This window comes from Cottoperca gobio, chromosome 20 (assembly GCF_900634415.1).
Source record: "Cottoperca gobio chromosome 20, fCotGob3.1, whole genome shotgun sequence".
Lineage (NCBI taxonomy): Eukaryota > Metazoa > Chordata > Actinopteri > Perciformes > Bovichtidae > Cottoperca > Cottoperca gobio.
The window spans coordinates 4,056,512-4,069,810 of record NC_041374.1 but is presented as its reverse complement, the minus strand read 5'-3'; the positions used below and the strand labels follow the sequence as shown (position 1 = coordinate 4,069,810).

The 13,299-nt window shown below is 43.6% G+C and overlaps 1 protein-coding gene across 1 annotated transcript in view; it reads left to right on the top strand.

The window, feature by feature from the left end:
• Nucleotides 1–13,299, top strand: part of ptprn2 (protein tyrosine phosphatase receptor type N2) — a 102,535-nt gene that overhangs the window by 49,260 nt on the left and 39,976 nt on the right. The window contains exon 11 of the mRNA XM_029457573.1: nt 10,612–10,676. Within this exon, the coding sequence (XP_029313433.1) occupies nt 10,612–10,676 (65 nt within the window). The remainder of the gene's footprint in view (nt 1–10,611; nt 10,677–13,299) is intronic.

Genomic DNA, 13,299 nt, shown 5'->3' with positions numbered 1-13,299 from the left:
TGTGTGTGTGTGTCTAGCCGCATCCTCACACTCAGAGTCCAATTGTGTTAAGGCCACATCTGAGACAGGGATTACAACATATTACAGCACAAACAACAGTCTCTGCCCACCAACCTGCAGGCAGCCAGACACAGGCAGCCGAGGAAGGTGTGAGAGGTGTTATATTAGCACCTGGATGTGCGAACAGCAGACCTTTTACCAGTGACTGATACACTACCTGGAAAACTTGTTCGCCTCCTGTGGATTCTTCCTCTGTCCTCAACTCTTCTCGATATCTTTCCGCCCCTGCCTCTCACTTTTTTTTTTGTTGCCTTTCTTCTCCTGTCGTTCTTTGTCTGATGTTCGGAGTTTTTTTTTCCTTGTGTGTGTCTAAAATCAAGCTTTCCTTTCATCCTCCATTTTCTCTGCTGTATCTGTTGAAGCGCTCTGCACAGAACCACAGCCTGTCTCACTTTATGACAGTTGATACTTTAACCAGAGGATGTTCGTCAAGATGTCGCCTCGTTCCCTTGAATTGTTGTCAGCACTTGAAATGTTCTTGTGATGCAAAATACATATAAGCAATGCAATTATATATTAAACCTCCTCAAGGCACCCTGGAAACGCCTTGAAAATGCATCCCCCCGCACAGAAGCACCTATACTAACTCCTTTTTTTGTCCTCGTAACATACAGCAGCTACCATGCTCGTACAAATCGCTGTGCCTGAACATCCGTTAGACACACAACCTCCTTCAAGTCACCTGCCAGGGGCTCTAATTAGACTGATAAGCAGTGCAACTGGAATCAGCTCTTCCTGGTAATCAGCCCCACGGAGCCCAGACAGACGGCTAAATGAGGAGGAGATGAGCCATGCAGCCCAACAGGTGTCCTTAAAAAGACAGGGAGGTGTGCTTATACAGCCTCGTCTTTACCCTCTCCACTTGAGTTCAAACTCGGGAGACTTTGGAACATATAGAGAGATTCTGCAGCTTTTTTTAACCAATTGAATGCGGAAAAAACTAAAAACGTATGTCGGCGCCTCTGTGGTGTGTATAGATTTAATCATCACGCTGTGACTCCGAATCGCTGCCTCACTTTTAAAAGGAATTGTTTGAGAATCTGCAGTAAGATGATTGATTCAGAGGAGGGGGGGGCTTATACAATAGCAAACACACTCGTCAAACTGTGTATTTTGATTTTTGAATTGCATCCCATCCTGAATACATTTCTGCCTTTTTCTCTTTGCAGTCGCAGCTGCGCCGCTTTAGACCGATAATAATGATAATAATGATGATCACATTTCGTCCTGAAGCAAAATAGTAATAAAAAAAAAATTAAATAAAAGAAAACAGCCCAGTGACACATACAGAATACAGAATTATATCAGAAGTAATAAAATCTCAGAAGGGAAATGTCATATTTGTCATTTTGACACCTGCGTGAGACTGTTGCGTTACACTTTCATTTTACACCCACCACTCCCAGCTGTACACAGGAAGGCAATCCTGAGGAGCAGCCAGGATGCTTCACAGAGACGGAGAGAGGAAGGCCGATAGCGCCGAGCTCCAGGTTACTTTATCCACTCTCTGAGTAAAGCTGTCCGCTGTGGACGTGGTTAGAGGGATTGACTTAAAGGCCGCTGACAGCAAATGTGTTCGCTTTGACATTAACCTCCTGTAGCTGAAAGCATCTTGAAAACCTCCAGTGGAAGAGCTTTGGAAATTTAATTTGAAATGCTCAGGCAGTGCATTAGTTGGAACTGGAAGGCTGAAATAGTTTGAAAAGGAACGGAAACTGAAGCTTTGTAATCAATGCTTTCAAGCGTATTTTCATACTGTTGTTTTGATGAGTTCGTACTCCGTCAAGAGCACATTAGCAGCTCGGCACACTGTGGCTTGGAGTCAGGATCCATTTTGGATTGTGTTAGAAAATGGTGGCATCTTTTACTTTAGTCGTCAATTCCAGTGCAGTGCCTTTTATTCTTTTTATGAACTGCTAATTCCGACAAACAAACGGGATCATGTTTAAGAAACAGGGACCACTTAATATTAAAAGTATTGTCTTTGGGCATGTTGTCTTCATCGATTGGTCACAGAAGAGATGCATCCCACAGTTCATGGTGCACGTTTTAAACAGCGGGCCATCAGGAGGCCCTTGTAGACCGTTTTCAAGAGAGAAATAACAATTATTCCTCATTAAATCCTCACAAACAGAAATATGATTCTAGCCAAGAAATCCAAAGTAAAGTAAAGACGGCCATCACGTTGTAGCCGTTGTATTGCTCTCTTGCTCTGGTTAAACAGCTGGAGATCATGGTGTGGTGGATTCATCATGGTTACAATTTAATGTGTTGGTGGTAATCGTCTTCTGTGTCCTTGGGCCAAACGTATGTTTTTTGTAAACACACTGCACATGTAGATGTTATCTATAGATTGTTTGATGAAAGATCCTGTTCTTAGATCAAATCCACTTGATTACCATCCTCCCCCCGCCCTCCGGCTTACTTCCCATATCTCATCCTCTGCCTCATATTCCTGACTTGAGTGATGGCGTTTGTGATTCCTAATGACAGTCGGAACAAATCAACGGTAATGAGGTCACGTTGGGTTTCTTTCTGAAATCACCCTTCACAGCTCCGTACAATCAACCTGCTCCTGGGACTCAGACCGGGTCCTGGATCTGAGCTCCAGTGAACCGCCGTGAAACGGATCAATTCCATCCTCAGACCTCCCTGCAGCCAAAATGGACACCCTGTCCTTCTGAGCATGCCCCTAATATAAGACTTATTATTTCATGACTCGCTGGAGCTCATTTCCTGGCCTCATGTTAATACCGCTACGTTTCCAAACGCTGCCTTATGACAGCTTTAGCATATTTATTGATTTATTTAGGTTTTCTATTGTGTGTATTTGCGGACTTCTTAGCAGTCTCATCTATGATAATGCATTTATCTATAACAGAAGAGGTATGTGTGCATGCTTGCATGAGCACTCCCATCCACGTAATGATGTGTGTTCCTCCCGGCTTGAGCAGGATGTCTGCACCAACACATCATTACGATTCGTTCGAGCCATTAGCTTGTGGAGAGCGAATTGTGGATGAAAAGCGCAGCCGCATGTGTGTGTGCGAGTGTCTATGAATATGTACAGTATGTGTACTTGTGGGTGTGCAGTGTGCCCTCCTGTGCGTCAGTGTGCATACTCTGTATGTGTGTGCTCAGTGATGTGGTTAGTAATATGGAGACCTGCAGGAGACGGTCCGTGGAGAGAGCCTGCAGGATAATTGCTGCCACAGTGACAGGTAGGGCTGCCTCTGTCAAAGTTCCCTCAGTGGGGAAGCAGTGGAGGTGTGTGTGTGTGTGTGTGTGTGTGTGTGTGTGTGTGTGTGTGTGTGTGTGTGTGTGTGCGTCAGCTTCGCCATCCTTTCCCCCAATAAGCATTTCCCCAGTAGGCTCCCTTCAGACGGTGGCAGACTTCCAGATGTTTTCATCTTCTATCAAACACACATCCAGTGAAAGAAATGAGGCATCTTTTACAGAGAGCATCAATCTTAAAACGTTTGGATTTAAATTCTACTCAAGGAAAGAGAGAGAGTTTTTCATCTGGCTTTACAGTATCATTTAGTATCTCACATGAAGTACATTTCAGTTGCAAAATGATGTATCCTGCAGAGGACTCTGGATGTGGATGCATAAAGACATGTTGAAGTTTCCCTGAAGACTGCAGTAAATGTTTTGTATGCAAAGTCTTATTGACTGCAAAGCGGCCAGCTCGTGTTATTGCAAAAGGTCAACCAAAGACCCAGCAGCATGGCTCTGCAGCTTGCCGGACTTCTGATGAGCGTGATTGTTTCAGATGTGCATTGTTCACCTCATCACTCGCTGTAATCTTCAAACCTATCTGTTCTTTGTGAGCGATTGTCAGATGTGATTTACGTCGCATATGTCACACATCTGCGGATCAGTCATCTCTGAAAGGGAGCGTAAACGGTGTAAACGTGGCCCGGTGAGAATGCAGAGTGACATCCGTGGGTTTCTCCCACATCTGGAGGTGCATGCCATCCAAGTCATTTGCCGGTGCTGCCTCTGTTCCCCCAATCTCCTGCAGCCCGTGAAGAATTGGTGTCAGCGCCTATCAAAGGCAAAATGCCTATTCTACACAGAGTGTCAGAGCAGCCACAATCTATTAATCAAGCAGGCGGGCGAAGAAACCGATATTATGTGTGTCTGTTAGCGTGTCTGAGCTTGTGTTTGTACGTGTGTGTGTGTGTGTGTGTGTGTGTGTCTGCACATGTGCAGCAGAGGCAAACACTCACACAGGTGTATTATTCAGCCATCTTTTGAAAGGAGCCTCTAATAAGAGAGGATACAATTATAAATGTGTCATGTGGGTTCTGTTTGAAAGAGGAAGGGGCCTGTAATGGGTTTGATACCAAAGGCCGCGGCAGGATGTGCAGCGGACACAAGGTGCATGCTGATTGCAACAACTACAGCTATTATATGAGCTGAAACCAGGCTCCTATCCTCTTTATTCACTGTGCGGTCTTTTTAACATCGTCTATAATGTGTCTTCCAGAAAACAGGTTTTGGCGTCTAAGAGGAAACATTTTTGCTTCGCTGATGTGCAGCGGTTAGCGGGAGAGTTCAGTGTATTCTGTCAGACACTGAAGGTTTGTGGTGTGTTAATTTAGGCTGAATAACAGCAGTTGGTTTGTTTGGGAGCACTGTTGGCTTATCCACAGGAAGCGATCGATCAGGGTGAATAAACAGTGAGCCAGCCAGGACCCCCCTGCTGGTAACAGCATGGCTCTACCATGTGACAGACATGGTGGTATATGATTGGCACTGCTGATTGGACATTAGAGCCTAATGATGTCATGGCAAGTCTCACGTTGGGGAAACTGAGAGAGAGAAGATTACACAAGATTTTCAGTTGATTCGTTCAGCTTGATGTTGATCCATATTTACTTTTTATGGGATTAAGTTTAACTCGTATATTTGATTATGTCTAATGATATTAGATTTATAGATTATCATTATTATAAGCCACCCGTATTAAAGAATGAGTGTGTACAGAGCCATGATGTTGTAAGCTCAGTGCTGACATTGTTAAGCAATCGATAGGAAATTAATGAACAACATTTAATAATCACTTATTATTTATTATCTTTTAAGTAATTTATTAACCGAAAATGCCAAACGTTCACCTGCGACAAACTATTATTTTCATTTTTGATTAATATGTTCATTATTTCCCCCTTAATGGATTAATTGTTTGGTTTCACAATTTCCCTACAACAGTCCCAAACCCAAAACATATTAAGTTTACTATTGTAGAAGCTGGAACCAGTGATTTTTACAATGAACAATTATCAAAGTATATCAACTATTAGAATATCAGCCAATCGTTCAGCTCTGAATTCAATACAAAGCCATTTGAAAGCATCATCACGAGCTTCAGGACATTTTGATGGCTATTCTTTTGACCCTCCGTTCCATGTGTAGGTGCGCGGGCTTTGATTGTGTGTCTTGATTTGTACGAGCAGAATATCAATCTATACTCACGAACAAGAAGAGACAGAGGAGAGAGCAGGTCTTATCCGTACCATAAAGAGTGTTTGTGTCTCCTGTAGAATATTCCTCTCGATATGAAGTGAAAAGAAAAGAATCAAATCAGCCGTATAAAAGCAACAGCCATACCGTTACATTTTGATAAGCATCAGCGTGCGTGCGTCACACGTAAAGGGGTCACACGCATGTTATTTATCACACATGTAATGAATGCGCTGCTCGATGAAGGGATGTTATTGTTTATTATTTCCCGCCCTAGGATTTTGACTGAAAAATGGGTTGCCGTGCATCTTATCTGTCAGGGGGGATCAGGTGCATCTCCTTCTCTTTTCCTCTTCCTCTCTCCCCCCTCGTCCTCCTCCTCCTCCTCCTCCTCTCTCCACTCTGATAGGTAGAGACAGCCATCATATGTGCAGGGGGAAAGTGATGGGCGGAATGGCAGCTTTAATATCGGAGCGATTGCCTGCTGATAAGGCTAACGGCTGTGGAGAGGCGTGAGCGTCAGCCCTCCTCCGCAATAAACACTTTCATTTTGTTTGGTTGGAGTGACGGATGGAGAGATGGAAGTGGTGAATAGACGACCTGAGGAGCAGGAAAGGGAGGAGGGAGATAGATGGAATGGCTGTGGATGTTATTCAATATTAACAGATCAATCAGAGGGTGGTGAAATATGCATTTTGTCAACTATATACCCCCATTTGGGCAAAGAGGCAACATTACGATCATGTGACAGCGCTGGCTGCTGTGCCGTGTTGAAATACAAAATACTTACAGCCTACAGTCAGTGATTTGTCTCCCGATGCTGAATTTATATTGCTTCTAACAATAACAACCCTGTCGTATATCAGAAAAATGAATATATATATTCATGACTTTAAGCTCTGATGACTTCATGATAATCATTTCTGAATTGCTATTAGAATCTATGATGAGGAGAGCACAACTGCTGCAGTTTGCAGCATATGGCGGAGAAAAGCAACATTTTAATCAAATGATTTCTCGCCACAAGATCATTTGTGTTGAGCGCATATGCTACAGAGCAATTTAAAGGTCACATAAAATCAAGCTTAAAGTGTTCTTATGTATTAATTTTGCCTGCATGTCGAGGAAACGCAGCGATTTGTTTTTCAATCATTCTTTGGATTGATGATTGAAATGCCCTTTTCCTTTTCTTACTTCGTCTTCAACAAGTTCTTGATGAGTTTTTGAAGTGTTCTTCACCTGGATGACTTCTCTGATAGTTGCAGGGACACTAAGTGCACTTCTAATGTTGGATAACACAAGTTTAATTAAAAAGAAAAAGTTATTTGGCAGCGGGCTCAGTTCCTGCTGAAATCATTCAGTGGTAATATGGATTATTTATAGAGCAGTATTGCGTGTGAATGGGCCTACGTTAAACTCATTTAAAGTTGCAACTTAAGAAACCGGTCCTGGTTGATTTGGAGACACCTGTCGTTACTGGTGATTACAGCAAACACTCATTGAGCGGATACTTAACACAGGAAGAGCAACTGCTGCATTTAGTTATAGTGCAGCCAAACAAACTCACTTTATCTTAATCAAGACGAGGAAGTAGCAAGTAGTTTCCCACACGTCAACTCTTCATCCAACACCTCACTCCGGCTCGCAAAGATTGAAAAATGATCTGCCGATAAAACATTCATGAATTGACCGTTGTGTTGTTTGTAGAAGCAATTTTGATGAGCGATCGCGGCCAACGCTAACCTTTGACAAATACGTTGTGTTTCTCGCGGCTGCTTCACAATAAAAGCCAGAGTGATTGCTTGTATTTTACTAATCACACTAATAAAGCCCTTTTAATCGTATTGTTTTTATTGAACACGGGCGAGGGCCAATAGCAGTGTACACAAGTGACAGCTTAACACATTAACTGAACTTGTATTGACTAGTCCCGGGTCATCAGGCAATTCTCTGTTTTATAATCTCCAATAAAACTGTTGAACAATTGAAATCACACGGAAATGGAGAAACATTCAAACACATGAAAAACCTTTTTGCTTTACTGTGATTGTGTTGCCCGCTGAACATCAGATGATATGGCTCAATATGACTCGGAAACGTAAAAGATTAAATGAGCAGCAGGGATCAGATCCGACTAGATGGAATCAGACGATGCCTATTAAAATGGCTGGAGGAGCCTCTCTGAAATGAGACCTGACATCTCTTTTCCACAGCCTGTCAGGAGTATTTGGTGGCTAATTTGAAGCTTACAAAATCTCTGTGAGTGTCTGTGAGCAGAAAGAGAAAGAGAGTGAGCTCCAGTGGGAGGTTAATATAAGGGGTGACCAAAGAGAGATGCTGTAGGCTGTTATCTGTACAGTCAGTGACAGAACAAGCAATCCATTCGCTGGATTCTCTCTGCAGCCCCGATCCATCCAGTTACCGGCTAATGAGCCCGGCAAGTACATTGCATTTACATTTAAAGTGGCTGTTGTGGGACTGTCCTTTCCCTCAGGTTGATTGGAGAGTCCTCAGCTTTGATTCAGCGAGTAAATACTGACCTTCAGGCTTCTTTGGTTTCACCATAAGACGGTTAATGTCAGCTTGTCAGTCAAAACCTGAGCGGCAGCCGGCGTGACGTGTATGTGTGTTGATTCCGGGGTAATCCTCCGTAGTTTGAGTCATGATGTGTTGCGACCCCAGAGGGGGGTCCTCATTAGGACTAAAACGTTGTGTGACCTTTTAGCATCTTCAACCCCCCCCCCCACACCACCTACGCCCTCACCCAGCTGGGCCCAATTACCTCGCTCATTACCCCCCTCCAAAATAGCACCAGGACCTCGCAGGTACTGTAGCTATCTATGGAGAGGCAATATGTATGTGAGTTAATACATGAAATGAAAATGAGTTGAGACGTGTCAGTTGAAGACTTTCCTCCTCTCACTAAGGGCAGACGCTTTTTCTTTTTCCCTCCTCTGTCTACTTCTTTTACGTGGCATCTCTAATTTAGACTTTATACGTATATTTGACCTTTCCAGCTCTCTGGCCACCTCCGTTATCCTCCTTCCTGAAACCGAAACCATAAGATGTCCCGTTCGCTGCCATGTTGATGACATGATAGGATGATCAATGTTTGCTGGATCCTTAATAACCAGAAAGAGAAAAGGGGAGAGAGGAAGAGCGAGGGAGATGGATGATTATCCTAAAAGTAGCGTGCTTAATTAGATGGAATGCTGCATACATTGTGGACTGAGTGGAATCATTGGGATAGATTAAAATACTAATTAAACAGGCCCTTGCCGAATTTGGAGTGTGAGGTGGAGTTCAGCTCTTCAGGGTCATTTGCATAGCCTTCATCTGGGGAAATGGGATTTAAAGGACCTGCTCTTTTTCTCTTCCTCTCTTTAACTATCACTTTTCCCCCCCCCCTTTTGGCCATTACCAATCACATTCACATGCTAACAAACTCAATTAAAATTATGCTCCATTTTTTTTCGATGCACTCTTAATTTGGCATAATCTATTAAGGCGCCTTTGATTTTGTTTTTCAATATAAATGTCTCTATCAAAGTGAGGAAGGGGCGTTAAGCACAGTAGAGGGAAAGAGAGTCGGTGAAATGTGTGATCTGGAACGATGGATATTTAACATTGCCTCACTTTGGTTTCATTTGCATGAGAATATCTTTTGTGAACAAAGCTTTGGAAATAGCATGCCATATTTGATTAGATCAATAGATCTGAGGATCAAACTCGGGTGTTGTATTAATTACTGCAAGAACAAAGGCAGGAGCTCGAGTTATTGTGTGCTTTGAATCTACAAGCACTTCATCTGCTTTCTGGAACAGTAATGTTCAGGAGGTCTGGATCATCGTTGTCTGAGGAGAACGGTCAATTCTTATTGGTAAACTTTTGTTTGCATTTATATTTTATGCCTCTACGGAAGGAAATGTACATCTGTCCACCCCTCTGCTTCAGACTGTAATATCTCAACAACTATTGGATGGATTGCCATGAAACTGTGTACAGACATTCATGGTTTCCAGAGGATGAAGCCTACCCATTCTGTTGATCTTGTGACTTTTACTCGAGCAACTCCGTGAGGTTTTGTGTGAAATGTCTCAACAACTATTGGATGCATTGCTATAACATTTTACTCGGACATTAATGCTCCCCTCTGGATGAATTGTAATAGCGTTGATGATCCCAGAACTTCCCATTTAGCGCCATCATCAGCTTCCAATTAATTTCCTCTCAGCCATAGCTGATAATTAGCGAACACTAACACGCAAGATGTTAACATTATACCTGCAAAAGCTTTATTTCTGCTCTCTGCACATTGAGACTGTAGGCTACACCGCAGCTGACATCTCCTCACAAACACATCGGGGTTATGGCCGTTACAGAAATGCCACATGGGAACTGCAATAACACTGATTGGTCAGCATGGACGCTGAAAAAGGCTCAGCTGTCTTCAGTAGCACACATCTGGCAAACCTGCTCAGTGCGAGCCCTGCGTGCCGCCACAGAGAATGAAGCAGCGTAAAGTACGGCGACGGAGCAGTCCTCATGAAACCAGGCTGTGCTTCCCCACACTCACTTGTATCACACAGTTACTGCGGGAAATATACTTCAAGCACGATACGACCTCATCAAGTCCAATATATCCATGTTATGTTGCGGTGGTGATACCGACCAATCAATAAGCAATAAATCAAACGTCCTTGTATCAGCGTTGTAATGATGAGAAACATGTTGGCTTTAGCATTTAGCTGAGAGTGCAGCCTCACAGAGACGCCAGCATGGCGGACCTGACCTATTATAGGTCCACTACCCACACAACATAACATTCCTCCAAGTGCCAGCACAAATTCCCGTCAGCCGTCTTACCCAGAAGATTGTGTTTTCCCCTCTCGGGGAAGATTTTCTGTGTGTGTGTGTGCATTTTGTATGACCAGTTTGACATCTGACTCATGTTGTTACATCCATTCCATCATTCTCAGTTTCAATGACCACTTGTTTTGCCTCAGGAACTGAAAAATCTGCTACTTTGTCATCCACTGCTCATACTCAACACCTCCTCTGCTTTTGTCTCCCGTGCAGTCCAACAGAAGCAGCAGCTGGAGAAGGAGACAGGCCTGAAGATAGTGGAGGCTGGAGTTAGCGATGTAAGTTTTAATGACTAAATATATCCGTTGTTCTGTGTGTGTGTGAAAACAAAAAAAGAGTGTGTGTGTGTGTGTGTCTTCTGTGTTTGGGCTCATGGGAAAGGCAGTCTGTGATTCCAACTTGTCTTGGCATCCGTATCACACCTGCAGCTTCAGTTGTGCAGCCAAACACTAATCTGCAGCAGCAATGAAGTGTTTTGCTTTGATTACCGTCCCCCATATTCATTTCCTTTAGGTCTCTAAGAGCTGCTGTCACCATGGCAAATAAAACACAACAAGACAAAAGGCTGGTGCATTTTTTGAAACTTAAAGTAAGTGTTGATCATCACAGCAGAGCGACAATAACCAGATTATCTTGAGTGCTGACACTTTGTCGGCAGCCCTGATGCTCCTCTGACATATTCATTGGAAAGAATTAAGAGGAGAGCAGGAGGACACTCAGGATGATCCAGATGAAAGGAGAGTAAATGTGTTTTCATTGAACACTGATAAATATTCATATGTATCAGGGGTAAGGATCTAATCAAGCACCCATTGATGCGTCATAGCCCTCCATGCTCGCCTGGTAAATGAGTTTCTCTATGGAAATGAGACAGACAGCCTTAGACCCTTGAGCAGCCCTGATCATGAGGCATGCTGGGAGCTAAATGGATGTGGCCTGTGCATGGCAGGACAGTTGCCAATGGCAACAACCGTCACACACTGTATAGACAAGATCATTTTCCCGTGTTAGTCCCTCTTATGCTGTCTCCCTTTTGGTGTCACTGCCTTTCTTTGCCCATCTGCCTCCCACTTATATATCTTTTTTTAGCTCCACATTTTCTCTCATCTTATTCCACGTTGTGTCTTTATCACGATCTTCTCAATTATCTCTGATTCACATTTTTTTCTTTTTTTCTTCACTGTGACTTTTGTCCTGTTCTTTGTCTGCCTCTCCTCGCCTCCTTTTCATTCTTTTATTCCCACTCACACTGATTCCTGCGCTTAGCCAGGACTGGTACAGGGCTGTGTTTGTCATATTGGGCCTATTTGTAGATAATTAGCTGCAATAATAGCCTCTCTGCAGGAGCCAGGGTGAGGGAGGGATGGATGGAAAAGAGGGAGGGAGGAAAGGAAGAATCCGGCTTCCACCTCATGGGGAGAAAATCTACGCCAGACGGTGTTTGTAGAAATGCATGTCGAGGAAACGCGGCATTTACTGTACTACAAATAAAGAGTTGGCAAAGTATTAACTCTGAAAACTCACTCGGAGAGTGTTTTATTATCAACAGCTCTAATGTGGATGTGTGTGATCACACCAGTGTGTATCCAAGAAGTGGAGCGTTAAGGGTTAGTCAGGTAAAATAGTAGCTTTTGACAGGAGAGCCAGTGGAGTGGGCTCTTCAAATACATTAGTTTAAAAGGTGTTAAACCAAAAGCCGGCTCTCAATAAATTTGCAGTAAATTGACCACAGTTCTGATTGAATGCATGCCGGAGGTTGCAGAATAGGTCTTTATCCTGCTTATTAGTGGTGAAAATGGAAATGTGTTTTGTAAAATTGCTCAGTGGATCCATAAGAGGTATAGAGCGGGAAATTAAGCAAAGCAGCAGTACAATGATTTCCACAGACAGTATTCTTTCCACACGCTTGTATAAAACCATCAATGTGGCTGCTATCATTAAGTCTTATCACTGACACCTTCCCCCCCTCCCCCCCTCCTCCATTTTTATTTAAGAGGTGACAAATGACAAAACAGCTTAGAAAGATGTCCAGATAGAGCGAACGTCAATAGCGGTAGATGCGGACGAGGATAAGCAAATGTCAAAGTGGGGGGAAGGAGACATCAATCAATAGGCCGAGCAATATCTACTCCTTTATGGATCGCACGGGGGAGTCGGCTTCGTAAAGACGAGAAGACAACAGAAAAATTAATAGTTTTTCCTAAATAATGTATGTATGTGTGTGTGGGGCATGGTTCTCATTAACAGCTGTTTCCCAAGTGGGAGCTGCACTCTTGTGGAAACCCGAAAGGCAAATGGAGGTCCTCTCACAGCAATTTGTGAGTCCTGTAAATGTGTGAAAAACGGCGAGGTGGGGGCGGAACAAGAAGTGAAGTGGAAAGAAATGCATGGTTGGTGTGGCCTCTTTGCAGCAAGGTTGTTAGCATCGTTCCTAAAACGGCACAAAGCTCTGTGACCGTGCATCCTTCACCGCCTCCTCGTATCTTCTTCCGTGCAGCAGGGGGGGGTCGGGGAGTCAACCCCCCCTCCATGCTGGAGACAGCGACCAGAAGAGTTGCTTTCGCTGGCAGTCATAGGCACAGCATGGCCGGTAGCAGTGGGGCGCATGGAGAGGGAATAAAAGGGAGGCTCAGAAAGATATGTTTTGAAAGGGAGGGGCATGACGGTCGGATGCTTTTTGCAAACGAACGCTATGGTCAGAGAAAGACACGCAGAGTGTTCTGAAACCCTCGTCATGTAAGTGAGGCCAAAGGATAGAAATATAAAACATCTCAACATAACAAATAGCTTCTAGTGTCCTGAAAACAAAGTGCTTGTGAGGGGATATTTAACCTCTAATCAAAGTGTTAATGATCTACAAATGCTTTGAACAGTTGCACTGCCTAATGACTAAACTGCACA